Raw genomic sequence first — 14,723 nt, 5'->3', positions numbered from 1 at the left:
GGGGATAGCAAAGTGTCCATCGAATGAACACTTCAGGATCTTTTTTTTATCCGGACATACTACTCGCCTCGACTGCTTTTCGGATGCAGCCACAGACAAACAAAGACAAAACCTTTTAAGTAATTGACCACCATACAAAAACTGAAGACAATAGTTTTATAACTATGGAAGCACGAATGCACTTCAATATAATAAACATTATGTAAAGGAAATAAAGAGATCAGCATAAAAAGAACAACGCAGATGCAAAAAAACCGACTGAATGTGCAATGAGATGTATTATGCATTTTACATGACTAAAAATGAGTCGTGTCTAATGTAAACTGATGTGGTGTATGGTGTATAATTTTGTCTTGATATTTTTCAACAAGCATATATTAGATTTGATTATAATGTAATTATGCAGATGTGGCCCACATTAAATGTTAATGCAGTGACTTCATAATGACTTGTTTGTGGATCCACTAAATATTTTCAGATGACTGAACAAACTGCATTGACTATATTTGTCAAAAGTACTTTGTACAGTATGTTAATAAAAACATAAATCTATTGTACTTCAACAGTGAAGTGATAAAGGTGTCTGTCTGTGTGTGTGTGTGTAGGATTAGTTTGGATGAAGGCAGACAGTGGGATAGACTCAGCTTTTCATCTACTCCTCTATTTGTTGACGGGGTTTTGATGACTCCAGAGACTGAAAATCACATCATTACGTAAGAAATCTCACACACACATACTCACATTTCACATCGGCACCTCATCTGCTCAAACACGCTGATCTCATTGGCAGCATTGTTATCTGTTTAGATCTCTGCATGGCTAAGCTGTTACTCGGCACCCCTGCTAACTTCACACTTTCATTCATTTACTAATAGCACATCAGTTGTAATCACACATTTGTGTATCACCTTAACCTGCCACTCAATTTCTTTTTGTTTGTTTTTATTCATTTTCGTATTAGGCTTAGTCTTGCTTTTCTTTGACAAAAAACAATTTGCATAATTCAAGAATGGCACTGGCATGCCATTGTTCTTTATGGATTTGCCTTGACACTTAATATACTGTGTATCTTTTTGCAATTAGCAACAACAAAAAATATTAAAAGTAAACTGACTCTTCTTTTACTCTTAATCATCTTTTTCCTCTTAGTTTCTTTGGGCACTTTAGTTACCACTCCGACTGGCAGCTGATAAAGATTGACTACAGCTCCCTGTTCGGGCGGAAATGCACAGACGGAGACTTTCAGACATGGCACCTGCATAACAAGGTTGTCACCCAACATTTATCAGCATGCCTTACTGTTCAATCTCAGTGGTGAAGAACTAATTCACTCACTCAACATTTTACATGAGCTTCTTTTGGCACTGAATTCACTAATTAGGGGAGTACAAGAGATTATTTTCACCTCTGGGGTAACATGTCCAAACAGAATGGAAATTAATAGAGTCGTAATGGATTTTTGAATCTGAGCTCCGCTTATCTTGTGACATGTTATCCATCAGCCTTGACTCTTATTTTTGTACTGAGTTTTACAGCCATCTTTCTTCAGGTCAAATCTGTTGCCTAGAAGGAAAATAAGCTGAAATCTTACAAACTGTTGTCCTTAACAGGCATAGAATACGTGGGGGACATGTGCCCCCCACTTTAACCTCTAAACATGCACTAGTTCGTGTGCTGGATGACGTCAGTTTTTTAATGCTGCTAACAATATCTATATAGCCTACTGTCTACAAACATTAATAATATTAACATTACTATACATCGTTTAAAAGGTCTACGGGGTTAGCATCAGTGTATGGTCTCTGTTTTGAGATACAGATGTTCTAGCATCATAAATGTAGTATTTTGTGACAGAAGTTCAGATGACAACATGCAAAATATAAACGGGACTTCTTACCTTTGTGTTGATATAACGATCGCGAGTCAAATCCAGTCTGTTTCAGATGTGTGATAACCCATGAAAACTGTCTAATAGAATACATCCAATGACCATTTTTGTCCACAAATATGCATAATCCATGAAATATAGATATATAGGGCCCTATTTTAACGATCTGAAACGCAAGTGTGAAGCGCAAAGCGCAAGTGACTTTGTGGGCGGATCTTGGGCGCTCTTGATATTTTCCCGGCGGGAGAAATAACTCTTGCGCCAGGCGCAAATCAATAAGGGGTTGGTCTGAAGTAGGTTCATTATTCATAGGTGTGGTTTGGGCGTAACGTCAAATAAACCAATCAGAACGCTGTCCAACATTCCCTTTAAACGCAAGGGCGCAAGTTCCATGGTGGTTGCTATTATTATGACGGATTTACCAGGCGCACGCCAGGAGCGGTTCACAGTCGAGGAGACCCACGTTCTTGTAAGAGCAGTCAAAGACAGAAAATATGTTTTTTATGGGGATAGGAGAAACCCGCCCAAATCAGCGTAGGTTAAACAGGCGTGAGAGGAAATATAGCCACAATTGTCTCATCAGCTGGCATCCCCATCATTGCGCAAAGCGCTACAATGATGTCAGGAGACGGGGGAATCCGTGTAACGGGAGCCTCTACACATGACCTGACGCCAGCAGAGGACATCGCTGCGTCCACCCTCACCGCTGAAAGGTTTTGGGGGCTTTGAAATCGGACCCAAGAAACGCAAGCAAGGTCCAACCTCAAAGTACACTTACAAATCAAGTTCATATACATTAAGGTTTCTTATGAAAACATTTTAATTATTATTTACATAAAATAAACGTAATACAGCCACACAACAAACTTATGAAAATATTTTAATCGTTATTTGCATGAGAATTTTTTAACACAGCCACACAATAAATAAAAACACCACAATGCTCACCACTATGATTTCCCTTATCTCATGTGTTAATATTTTTTATTGTAACAATTTATGATTTGCAAAAATAACTGTTGCATCTGTGTAGATTAGATAAGCAAGTGTGCGCGCGTTGTGCACGCTATACATTATGGTCAAGCATGCACCCTTAAAAAAGCATAATGAACCACGCGCAACGCGCCATTGACTTTAGACTAGTTTTTTTGGTCAGTGGCGCAATTGTTTTTTTGAAACTGCAAAATAGCATCAGGGATGGTTTGCGCCGGAACACGCCTCTTTTTTTGCGCTGAACTGCACAGGGAACGCAAGTTCATCCCCTAGTTTGCCGACGTGCGTCTGTTGAGGGAAAAACCCGCTGTGCGCCGGTGCAAAATACGAATGATACATGCGTCACTGACAAAGTCAATTGCGCTGGGTGCAAGATAGGGCCCATAGTCTCTTTTTTACATCAGATTTCGCATGAACATCTTTTAATAGAATAGAATATACAATCTGAGGATTATTTACGTCGTAACACTGTATATGAGATTACACTTTAGGTTCCGCTAAACACACAAACCCGTGGTCAAACTTTGTTTTTAAAAGTAGGCAGGAGTATAATACATAATATCCAAACAGCGCTGTCAAATATCGTATCATCTGACTCGCTCGTTCCTCCAATGACTTCATGGAAAATAATGATAGATAGAACGTGTAGCCAATTAGATAACAAATCCAACGATCTTTGTGTGACTTTATTTCCTGGTGTGGAAACTGCATTTTATATGCTAACATAAGGATAAATAATAATATAAACGAACGTGTATGCAAACAAAAGACTTTTATTTTGGATCTAACTGGCACTTAGAAAAGGCCAATTGACCTCAATCTTGAAACATAGTTTCTTTAGACTTGTGGCTTTGGGATCATCGTATTTCTAGGTTTCGCACACATATTTATCATTAAGTTTCTTAGTAATAAAAAGATGTTATGCAAAAAGAGTATTATTCCAAAGTACTTCAGCCTCTCTAACTTTTTTAATTTTTAACTTAAAATAATTTTGAAACCTGGAAAATGAATCTCAAAGTATCTTCTCTCTAATGATACAATAGTTCTGCTTATGGTTTAGTAAAAACAACCATTTTAGTGAAAGTAGGTCTTTTCATGGTTTGGGCTAGAGTGGGGGTGCTTTTCAAGAGATTAAAATAAAGATGATTCTGTCCCCCAAACTTTTTCAACTCATGCAGCTGCAGAACTGGCACTCATGGCACTGATAATAAGACTGATAATACTATACATACATCAGGATATGTGTTAGAAACAAGCTAATAGTAGGTGGCAGTTAGTGCACTGTGCAGATCTCAGCCATGATTTTTAAATCACTATAAAATAGTGATTTAAAAATGACAACAAAAATGATGCACTGTTCTTTTGCTGTAGACTCAATGAATAAGAACGGTGTCAATCACTAGCAATTGATTTATATCTTCCCATAAACTTTCTTCACATCATGTGCTTAAAAAGAGCATTTCAAAAGCTGTATGCAAGAGTGAAAGTATGCTTTGGTTGAGAAATGTTCCACGGGTGTTAAAAAAATATTTTTTTGTAAAACGCACACCTAACCTGTCAGATGTCTTAAAATAGCCAGCAGAACAATGTTTTTGGTAACCGTGGTATAAGCGGAATAATTGACTTTCGTCCTTTGAATTATTTGAAAATAATGGTGTGTCTTGGGTGTGCATTATATTCTAATACCGGTAATATATATATATTCTGTCAATGGAAAAAATATTAGATTAATCACACCCTTTTTATGCGGATGACACACAACTCCACTTGTCGTTCCACCCTGAAGATTCCACGGTTTCTGCCCGCATCTCAGCATGCCTTAGGGACATCTCACTCTGGATGAAGGATCACAATCTCCAGCTGAACCTTGCAAAGATTGAACTGCTTTTCATATCGTCTGACCCCAAGATTCATCACAACCTTTCCATTCAGCTAGGTTCTTCGACCATTATGCCTTCCAGGACAGCCAGAAACCTGGGAGTGGTCATTGATGATCAGCTTAGCTTCTAAGGGCATGTTGCCAGCACCACCCGCTCTTGCAGATTCATCCTCTACAATATTAGGAAAATTAGACCTTTCCTAAATGATCATGCAAGTCCAGACTGGACCATTGCAATGCATTACTGGCCGGACTCCCAGCCTACACAACCAAACCCCTACAGATGATTCAGAATGCAGTGGCAAAAGTGGTCTTCAATGAGCCAAAGAGGGGGCACACCATTTCTCTCTTTGTCAAGTTACACTGGCTTCCTATAGCAGCTCACATCAAATTCAAAGCTGTGCTCCTGGCCTTTAAAATAACCACTGGGTCAGAACCCCCTTGTCTTCACTCGCTTATACAGACTTACGTACCCTTTTGATCCCTGTGCTCTGTTTTTTTAAAACCCTGATTTTAAGTAACATCCTTTATGGGTCTTGACACGCTCTTAGTCTTTTACATTTTACATCTATCCATATATCTATCTATGAAGAGTTTTGTTCCAAAACGTGATACACTGTATTTTTAAAAATGAGTCTTAATTTTACGCAAAATCCAATATCCGCCGTGTTATTCTGTCATCTTTTCTCCCTTTTTTCCCAAAACACAATAAACGCCACTCCTTCTTTTCCGCCGAATGCAATAAATCCGCTTAACAAATCACAGCACACCATTCCACGCATTGTAAACAACAATGGCGGCACGTTGAATTCACCAAATCCTAATTTTTCTCATCTTGTACTTCGTGATCAACAAACAAAACTAAATAATACTTTGATGTCATTGCTAAACCTGTGGTGTTTTTTTGTGACGGAAAAGAAATGTAAGCCATCAAAATCTTGCGCAAAAGGGACTCGGGAGATGGAAAAATGCCGGTTGCTTGTTCTCCCGACAGCATCGAGCTTCTGTCATGCCAACACCAGGGGATCTTATAAAAAACTTTCCATTATTTTACGCGAGACCCACGAAAATCGAGCAGGACCAAAACATTTTACAGCTGATCGCAGTGAAAAAAGTTCAGAGATGACGTACCAAGTATAACCGCAGCAATGACAGTGTTCTTAATACGACAAAGTAAGTGTTTTGATTAATGCCATTAATGTGAAATCAGTGTATACCACTAGTCAACTAAATAAATATAAAATGGCAAAGATGAATGCACAGTTATAAATTGATTTAATAGATTTATAGCATTTTGAAAAAAAAACCCGTCATGGATTTATTGCATTTTGTGGGAAAAACAGAAATCATGCATCTATTTTTAAGGGCCCACATGGCAGTCCTGGCTCATTTAGTGCGCCAGGCTGGATAATGACATTAACAAAGAATAAACACGTTGTAAAAACTCAATAGCTGATTTTAGACCACTTAGTTTTGGTATCCGATAACTATTTTATGAAGTTGCTATATATAACCAATGGACCACAAAACCAAACATAAGGGTCGTTTTTTTAACTGAGAGGTGAATAAATAAATAAATAAATAAGCTTTCCATTGATGCAATATTTGGCCGAGATACAGTACAACTATTTGAAAATCTTGAATCTGAGGGTGCAAAATATTGAGAAAATTACCTTTAAAGTTTTCCAAATTTAGTCCTTAGCAACACATATTAGTAATGATAAATACATATTTACAGTAGGACATTTACAAATATCTTCTTGGAATATGATCTTAACTTAATATCCTAATAATTTTTGGCTTAAAAAATGTATACGTTTGTCCTGTACAGTATATTGTGGACAATTGATACAAATATACCCATACTACTTACAGTATGACTGGTTTTGTGGTCCAGGGTCAAATATCATCAGTAATACTGAGATTAATCACATTCATAATGCCACATACCTGATTATAAAACGTGTTCATAAAGTTACTATGAAATGCTTCAATTATGAATGCAGACAGGCTCGTACTGCAGTTAGAAATGTAAAAGTAAATAGAAGTTAAGTAAAACAACATGTATTTATAAAAATGTAGTGTAGAGTAAAAATATGCTATTACCTACCCAGTCTCATGTAGATGCGTATAAATAGCACAAAGTGTAAAAATCGTGCAATACATATGCCAAATTCCACTTTGGCGTGCATATGATAGGCCAGTCCTTCCCATTCACTTGTCGTTTTATTTATTGGTTTCTCAACATTTTCTGTTTTTTAAACCATTTTCCCTGGGTTTAGGGTTAGATTTCAGATTTGCTTAAGTAGGTTATTTAATATACAGGTTTCTCCATGTTTTTGTCCATATTTAAGCCATGGTCGCTTGGAGTTGGGGTTAGAGTTGGGGTTTGGGTTAGGATGTCATTTTTATATACCAAAAAGTTGTTCTAACCCTAAACCCAAGCGAAAATGGTAAAAAAATATCAAAAAAATTGAGAAACCCATAAATAAAATGAAAAAAAAGATGCACCGTTTAAGTGAATGGGAAGGACTGGCGTATCATATGCACGCCAAAGTGGAATTTGGCGTATGTATTGCACGATTTTTACACTTTGTGCTATTTATACGCAACTCCGTGAGACTGGGTTCGCTATTACGCTTTTGAATGTTTTCCAAAGAAAACACTGATGAAGTACAGATACTTAAATGTACTTAAGTTGTAAGCAAAAATGAAGAGTTTGGTTCCAAAACGCGATAAACGCCACTCCCCCTTTTCTGCAGAATGCAATAAATCCACTCCACAAATTACAGATCTCCATTCCACGCAATGTAAATAATCAATTGCGGCACGTTGATTACACGCAATCCTAATTTTCCTCATCTTGTACTTCGTGATCAACAAACAAAACGAAATAATACTTTGATGTCATTGCTAAACCTTTGGTGGTTTTCTGTGATAGGAAAGAAACGTAAGCCATCAACATATAATAACTTACGTGAGAGGCACTCGGGAGACGGAAAATGCCGGTTGCTTGTTCCCCTGTCAGCATCAAGTTTTTCTCATGATAACACATTGACCCCAGGAGATCTTATGAAAAACTTTTCATTATTTTACGCGAAGCCAACGAAAATCGAGCAGGACCAAAACATTTTACAGCTGATCGCTGTGAAAAAAGTTCAGCGATGACATCCCAAATATAACCGCAGCAATGACAGTGTTCTTAATATGACAAAGTAAGTGTTTTGATTAATGCCATTAATGTTAATTTTTTAATCAGTGTATACCACTAGTCAACTAAATCAATATAACATGGCAAAGATGAATGCACATTTATATATTGATTCAATAGATTTATAGCATTTTGTGAAAAAAATATTTCGTTTTTATAATAAATCTTTGAAAATCAAATTATGGATTTGAATTTTTTATGTTATTATAACCTAAAGGTTCCATGTGAAAGTTTGTAATAGAAAATAGTGGTTTTCATCTTGTCACTTTCTTGCTATAGAAAACACATTTTTACCCAAATTAGTCAAAATGGATTTATTGCGTTTTGGAACTAAACTCTTCAAATACACCTTTTGAACTTTTCAAGTTTTAAGCAAAGTTATGGTGGGTAGTTGGTTACAGTATATTTAGTTTAATGCAACTACTCATTTAAGCTATGTGTGTGTGTGTATATGGTCAAGGGCGAGGTGTGTGTGATGGGAGAAAGACAGGTGTATATGAAGAGGAAGCCGGGCACACGTTGCACTCTGGGTCGAGAGTATTCTCGAGTCGTTTCAGCTGAGGCCTGCATCTGCACCCTTTATGACTTTGAGTGGTGAGTCACACATATGCGCGCACTCACACACACACACACACAGAAACACAGTGGCTGCTTTTTCCAATAGAGAAAGTGAGTGACGGCAACTCCTGTGGATCAAAGGACTCAGCATTGCATACAGAGAACAAAAGCTGCAGGGATCCAACCAATTATACATATTAATTAAGTGCCTTTTGAATGTAAAAACCAGGGTTTTTCCCTTCATCAGGTTTCTGTGAAACTTCTTCGCAATGCAGTTCATTTACACGCTACGAGATATTCTTGCATTCAATACTGTACATTAAATTGAACTGTTTGTGAGATGCCAGAGTAAAATATACAGTAAACACGGGTATGTCATTATCAAATTGCTATATTGATAAAGTCATTTTTACAAGCCCGCTCTCCTGGACACAGACTGAGACACACTCTCACGCTGATCTTAACGACGATATAAATCTCTCTTATACCACACACACACATAGACGCCATTAGAGTTGTCTGCTTATAGGCAAATATGAATGAGAGGCCTGCAAAATTAGCATAATGTCAAATGATTAATTATCTTCAAATGAATAAGTAATGAATATTTAAATGGGTGATAAATGTGGCAGTGATCTGATTAGCCCAGAGGAGCTGATGTTACTGTGTCTAGTCCTGATCCTATAAAGCACAAGTTAACAGAGCAGCGCTGAAAGAGTATGCATCTCAAACACACCCACCAATCACAACTCGAATGAAATGAGCTATGGTTCAAGTAGAACTAGTTTTAATGTGTTATAGATCTGAAGCTGACATTTATTGCCGACAATGGCTGTGTTTGTCATGGCTGTACATTGTACAGAGTCTACACTCTTAATGATAAAGGGTTTTACAGCCTGATCCCATTAGAAAATGTTTTAGGGCCTAGAGTGAGCTTTTTCTACTTTAGATGAGTGCCTTACGCCACGTGTATCATGCTTTTAAGATGACATGTTAACAATTGAGCAGCTTTGAAAATGTGTGTCTGTGACCCCTGCATTCAGTTCGTTTTAACTTGTTCAAAAAAAAAAAAGATATGCATTCTTTGTTTAAGTTATGCCTTAAAGGATTAGTCCATTTTCTTAAAAATAAATCCAGATAATTTACTCACCACCATGTCATCCAAAATGTTGATGTCTTTCTTTGTTTAGTAGAGAAGAAATTATGTTCCAGGATTTTTCTCAGTTTAATGGACTTTAATGGACCCCAACACTTAAAATTGCAGTTTCAAAGGACACTTAATGATAAAAAAATATTAATTATGCACTTTTAAACCACAACTTCTCTTCTTCCTCCGGTTGTGTGGGAAGCCAGCACGACCTCAAGTAATTGCGTAATGACGACGAAAGGTCACGTGTTACATATATGAAACGCATATTTGCGGACCATTTTAAACAATAAACTGACACAAAGACATTAATTAGTATCATTCGACATACAAAAACGTCGGAACGGTCCTCTTTCTCCACACTTGTAAACATTGGGATGTAGTTTCACATACATCATCCGTGACCTCTTGACGTGATGACGTATTATGTGAGGAAGAAGAGAAGTTGTGGTCTAAAAATGCATATTTTTTATTTTTCTTGCCAAATATGACAATCGTTTTGCTAGATAAGACCCTTATGCCTCGTTTGGGATCGTTTATAGTCCTTTGAAACTGCAATTTTAAACTGCATTAAAACTGTTAAGTGTTGGGGTCCATTAAAGTCCATTAAAATGAGAAAAATCCTGGAATGTTTTCCTCAAAAAACATAATTTCTTCTCTACTGAACAAAGAAAGACACCAACATTTTGGATGACATGGTGGTGAGTAAATTATCTGGGTTTTGTTTAAGAAAATGGACTAATCCTTTAAAATCTTTTTCAGACCCCGATTGAAAAGCTTTGTGTATACAGTAGTTTCCGCCCCAACTCATGGTTTTGTTCTGATCGTTGTCACTTTTTTCTTGTAATATTTTAGTGGATTTTAAGCCAAAGTACCGTATGAGCAATTTAAGATCCTTGTACAATGAAATTGGTCTTTGACAAGAAGAGGCTTTATTGTTAAGCCTCATTTGCCTCAAAGAATGATTGAGAAATCATTTTATCATTTTTGAGATTTAACTTTATTAAGAGTGTATATCAAGCCACTGTTCTTGATTTTAGTCATACACCCTCTTGACACAAAGTCATAAAGTGGAGCTTAAACAAGTTGAATAACTGATTTTTTTGTACACTTTTTCTGCAGTGATTATGGATTTGAAAGGCAGCCCAGTGGAAAATGCTCACCTGCATTCTGGTATGATGTAAATTTACCTTCACACACCTGCAGCCATGGACAACACTTCCGCAACAGCACAGGGTAACACTGTCATGCACTCTCTGCCATTCACTGAATGAATCCTCATCTTTAATAACCTCTAAATCTTATGCTTATACTGTTGCAGGGAACACGATTGCTGTCATTCACACTGTGCGGTCAATTACTGAGTGAACCCTTATCTTTTATTGTAACCTTCAGAAAAATGGATAGGCATTTTTTGTCTATACAGTAATTGTGTATTGTACAACTATCATTACATGGACCAGAACAGCACAAAAACAAATTGGATTTAAAAATCACAGTTATATTAACTACAGTGACCGTCAAAATAGCATCCCGAAGAGGTTTGGTTCATAAATGTATGTAAATAAAGTAATGTGACCATGAGTTTTTTGTACTGCTGGTAAGCTCCATGGTATGTGCTGCAAACGCAGCCGGTTTAAAGCACAATGGTCATGTGGCAAACAGTCTTTATATGGTGGCAAAATTTTAAAGGGGACATTTCACATAACTTTTTTAAGATATAAAATTTATCTTTGGTGTCCCCAGAGTACATATGTGAAGTTTTAGCTCAGCATACCATATAGACCAGGGGTGTCAAACATGCGGCCCGCGGGCCGGATACGGCCCGCAAAGGTGTCCAATCCGGCCCGCATGATGATTTATAGAGTTTTATTAAATATTAAATACATATTTTAAAAACCCTTTCAGGCGGGTGACTAGTTGGTTTTTAATATGAGAGACTTGCGGAAATCAGCAAAACGCGGAACATAGACTAAACACGGTGCCCAAAAATCTTGCCGTTTTATTGTTACCGCTCCGCTAAAGATCCACTGATTCCGGCGATCCACTTCGTGTTTTCCCGACCGCTCCGCAGCATCTCTGTGACGGTGTTCACTCTCTGCCTGGAGAGCAAAGACGACAGTTTCCGAAGTTCGTTGCATTAACAGGTAGATTCATTACATTATATCCGTTGTTAAACCGCAGAATTAGTAATTTGTAAGTTTGTTTATGTATTTCTTCCGGTAATGATATGCTGTCGGTGTTCTAAAAGTGCTAATAACTTAGCAAGCAAACAACAACAAAATATCCACATTCTTATTATTAACGTTACAATGCTTGTCTAATCGATTTAATGTTCCCGATCAGATCTAAGTTAATATAAACACTAAATTTGCTGTTGTTGGCACACTTTGTAGAAAAAAAAATACAAAAAACACCAATGCCTTCATAAAATAACGACAGAGAAGGGAAAGAGAGGCTGCTAAAGGCAATTCAACATTGCAAACATGGATTCAAAGCTCTATCAAGCCAACAGGTAAATCATATTGAATGTTTAGCAGACTTTAATTCTTGTTATTATATTTCCCATTATAATCACTTGTAATCACTTGTCTAAGTTGATGCTAGTAATATAACACATCATATATATAATACATTATAAAAACAATAATAATATTACCACCCCCCATAGTGCCCTTTATGCTTTAGGGCAAATGCCACAAATAGCATATTCATTTTCTAAATGAATGTTCTCGTTACAAAGAAAAGTGAATGGTTTATAAATAATTTTGGCATTAAGGCAAAAGAAGTTAAATTAAAGCTTTAGGCCAGTGGGTTTTGTACAGATGTAAATTTGTGTGTATAATATGTACAAAATGAGTGTGACTTATGAAATGTAGTTTTCACAGAGCTGTGTGTTTCTCTGGATTTTCTTGCTAAACAAACTAATTAATTGGTTTGTTAAGTTAATTTTAAGACAATTATCAGCACACTAAGGTTTAAAAAAATTATCCGGCCCTCACTTTGTGGCGTTATTTACCATCTGGCCCTCAGCCTAAAATGAGTTTGACACCCCTGATATAGACGGTTTCAACAGTGACAACATAAACAAACTGCTTTCGTGGACCAAGCACGTGTCTGATGAAACCTATAGATCATTTTTTATATTGTAACATGTTAAAATTGCCACTTTGTAGGTGTGAGCAAAAATGTGCTGTTTTTGGGTGTGTCCTTTTAAATGCAAATGAGCTGATAAAATGGAAACACTGATCGACATTGTGGTTTGTTAAAATTAGTGATACACTGATGTATCGGCCGCCGATGTTTATCGGCCGATTTTTGATGAATTTGAAACCATCGGCAATAGCACGAGAAAGGTCGATACCGATTGTTTATTAATTAACTGCATAAAGAAATCCATTATATGTAAAAAAAAAAATGAGTTAATGTTGTTAATAAAATAAATGCTGAATAGCAAAAAACACCTTTGAAGGTTATTATGCTGTCTTATTATATTTGTTTTAGCTTAATTTGTGCCTCTCTTATTATGTTGGTCAGTTGAATGTTAATTAGATCCAATCCATGTTTAGTAAAAATAATTTGATGCAGAAATAAGCTAGCGAATAGACCAACTGTATAATATTGTTTACATGTGTTTAATATCGGCATCGGTATCGGCCAGAAGTTGTCTGTTTAAATCGGTATCGGCCCAAAAAAATCCTAACGGTGCATCCCTAGTTAAAATTGAAACTTAATAGTTTTGTCAATTATTTTTTTCTCTCTTTCTTTGCACTAAATGGCAGAAAAAGTGCAGATTAAGGGGTGATGTTATTATAATAAGATCCCCTTTTGACATCACAAGGGGAGCCAAATTTCAATTACCTATTTTTTCACATGCTTGCAAAGAATGGTTTACCAAAACTAACTTACTGGGCTGTTCTTTTTTGTTGCCATTTTTGCCTTTATTGGATAGAAAGTAATTAAGGAGATGACAGGAAAGTATAGGGTGAAGAGAGGGGTATGGGATTGGCAAAGAACCTCGAGCCGGGATTCGAACTCGGGTCGCCGTCCACCCCACCATCGGCTCCGACTGGGTTGTTCTTTTTCACATTTTCTAGGTTGATAGAAACACTGGGAACCCAATTATAGCACTTTAACATGGAAAAAGTCAGATTTCCATGATATGTCCCCATTAACGAGTCAGTCATTTATTTAACCAATTTGTTCAAACGGCCGATTGATTCAGGAACCAAGCAAATGAACAAATTTTGGAATCAGATGCTACACTACCCTCATTACTTTAACCATACATTTATATGACAAAAATAGTATGTAAGCATGCAATTTCGAATTTAGCTACTTTTATAAAAGAGTCACTGAATCATTGAAATTTTTCAAAAATGCGGATTCATTCAGTCATGAAGCACTGCTGGGCATTGCTTGAAAATGCACTGTCCTCTTTTGGTTTATTTTGTTTGTAAAAATATATTGCACATTTACAGTTATGCTAATATTCTGGAAAACAGCTCTTTTGCTCGAGGGATATTGTTTAACTATTACATATGATAAAAGTTTAAAGAGGCCATGGCATGAAAATCTGACTTTTTTCATGTTTAAGTGCTATGATTGGGTCCCCAGTGCTTCTATCAACCTAGAAAATGTGAAAAAGATCTTATGATGTCATAAGGAGCCCTTACTATAATAATAATAATACCACCCATTAATCTGCACTATCCAACCACAGCACTGCCATTTAGCGCAGAGAAAAGCGCAATTAAGTTTTAATTGCAACAAACCACCATCATTGTGATCAGTGTTTGAATTTCATCAGCTCATTTGCATTTAAAGGACACACCCAAAACTCCACATATGTGCTCTGGGGACACCAAAGATTTATTTGACATCTTAGAAAAGTCTTGTGCCATGGCCCCTTTAAAACTCAAACAGGCAAATTTTTAATCTAATGGCATTTTAACTACGCTCTAATAGATTACAGGTAGTGAAAGCTGCACTCACAGCACACATTTTTGTTTGTTTTGGCACAGTGAGAAACGTTATGTGTAATGTG

General features: G+C 36.7%; 1 protein-coding gene across 2 annotated transcripts in view; it reads left to right on the top strand.

The window, feature by feature from the left end:
• sorcs3b (sortilin related VPS10 domain containing receptor 3b) overlaps positions 1 to 14,723 on the top strand; it is a 118,228-nt gene that overhangs the window by 83,443 nt on the left and 20,062 nt on the right. For both annotated transcript variants that reach the window (XM_055172021.2, XM_055172020.2), the window contains 4 exons: positions 606 to 713; positions 1,150 to 1,267; positions 8,432 to 8,565; positions 10,799 to 10,912. In XM_055172021.2, coding sequence (XP_055027996.2) covers positions 606 to 713; positions 1,150 to 1,267; positions 8,432 to 8,565; positions 10,799 to 10,912 — 474 coding nt within the window. The remainder of the gene's footprint in view (positions 1 to 605; positions 714 to 1,149; positions 1,268 to 8,431; positions 8,566 to 10,798; positions 10,913 to 14,723) is intronic.

This window comes from Misgurnus anguillicaudatus, chromosome 7, assembly GCF_027580225.2.
Source record: "Misgurnus anguillicaudatus chromosome 7, ASM2758022v2, whole genome shotgun sequence".
NCBI lineage: Eukaryota > Metazoa > Chordata > Actinopteri > Cypriniformes > Cobitidae > Misgurnus > Misgurnus anguillicaudatus.
The sequence above is the reverse complement of the archived record's forward strand: the minus strand, read 5'-3'. Positions and strand labels throughout refer to the sequence as shown.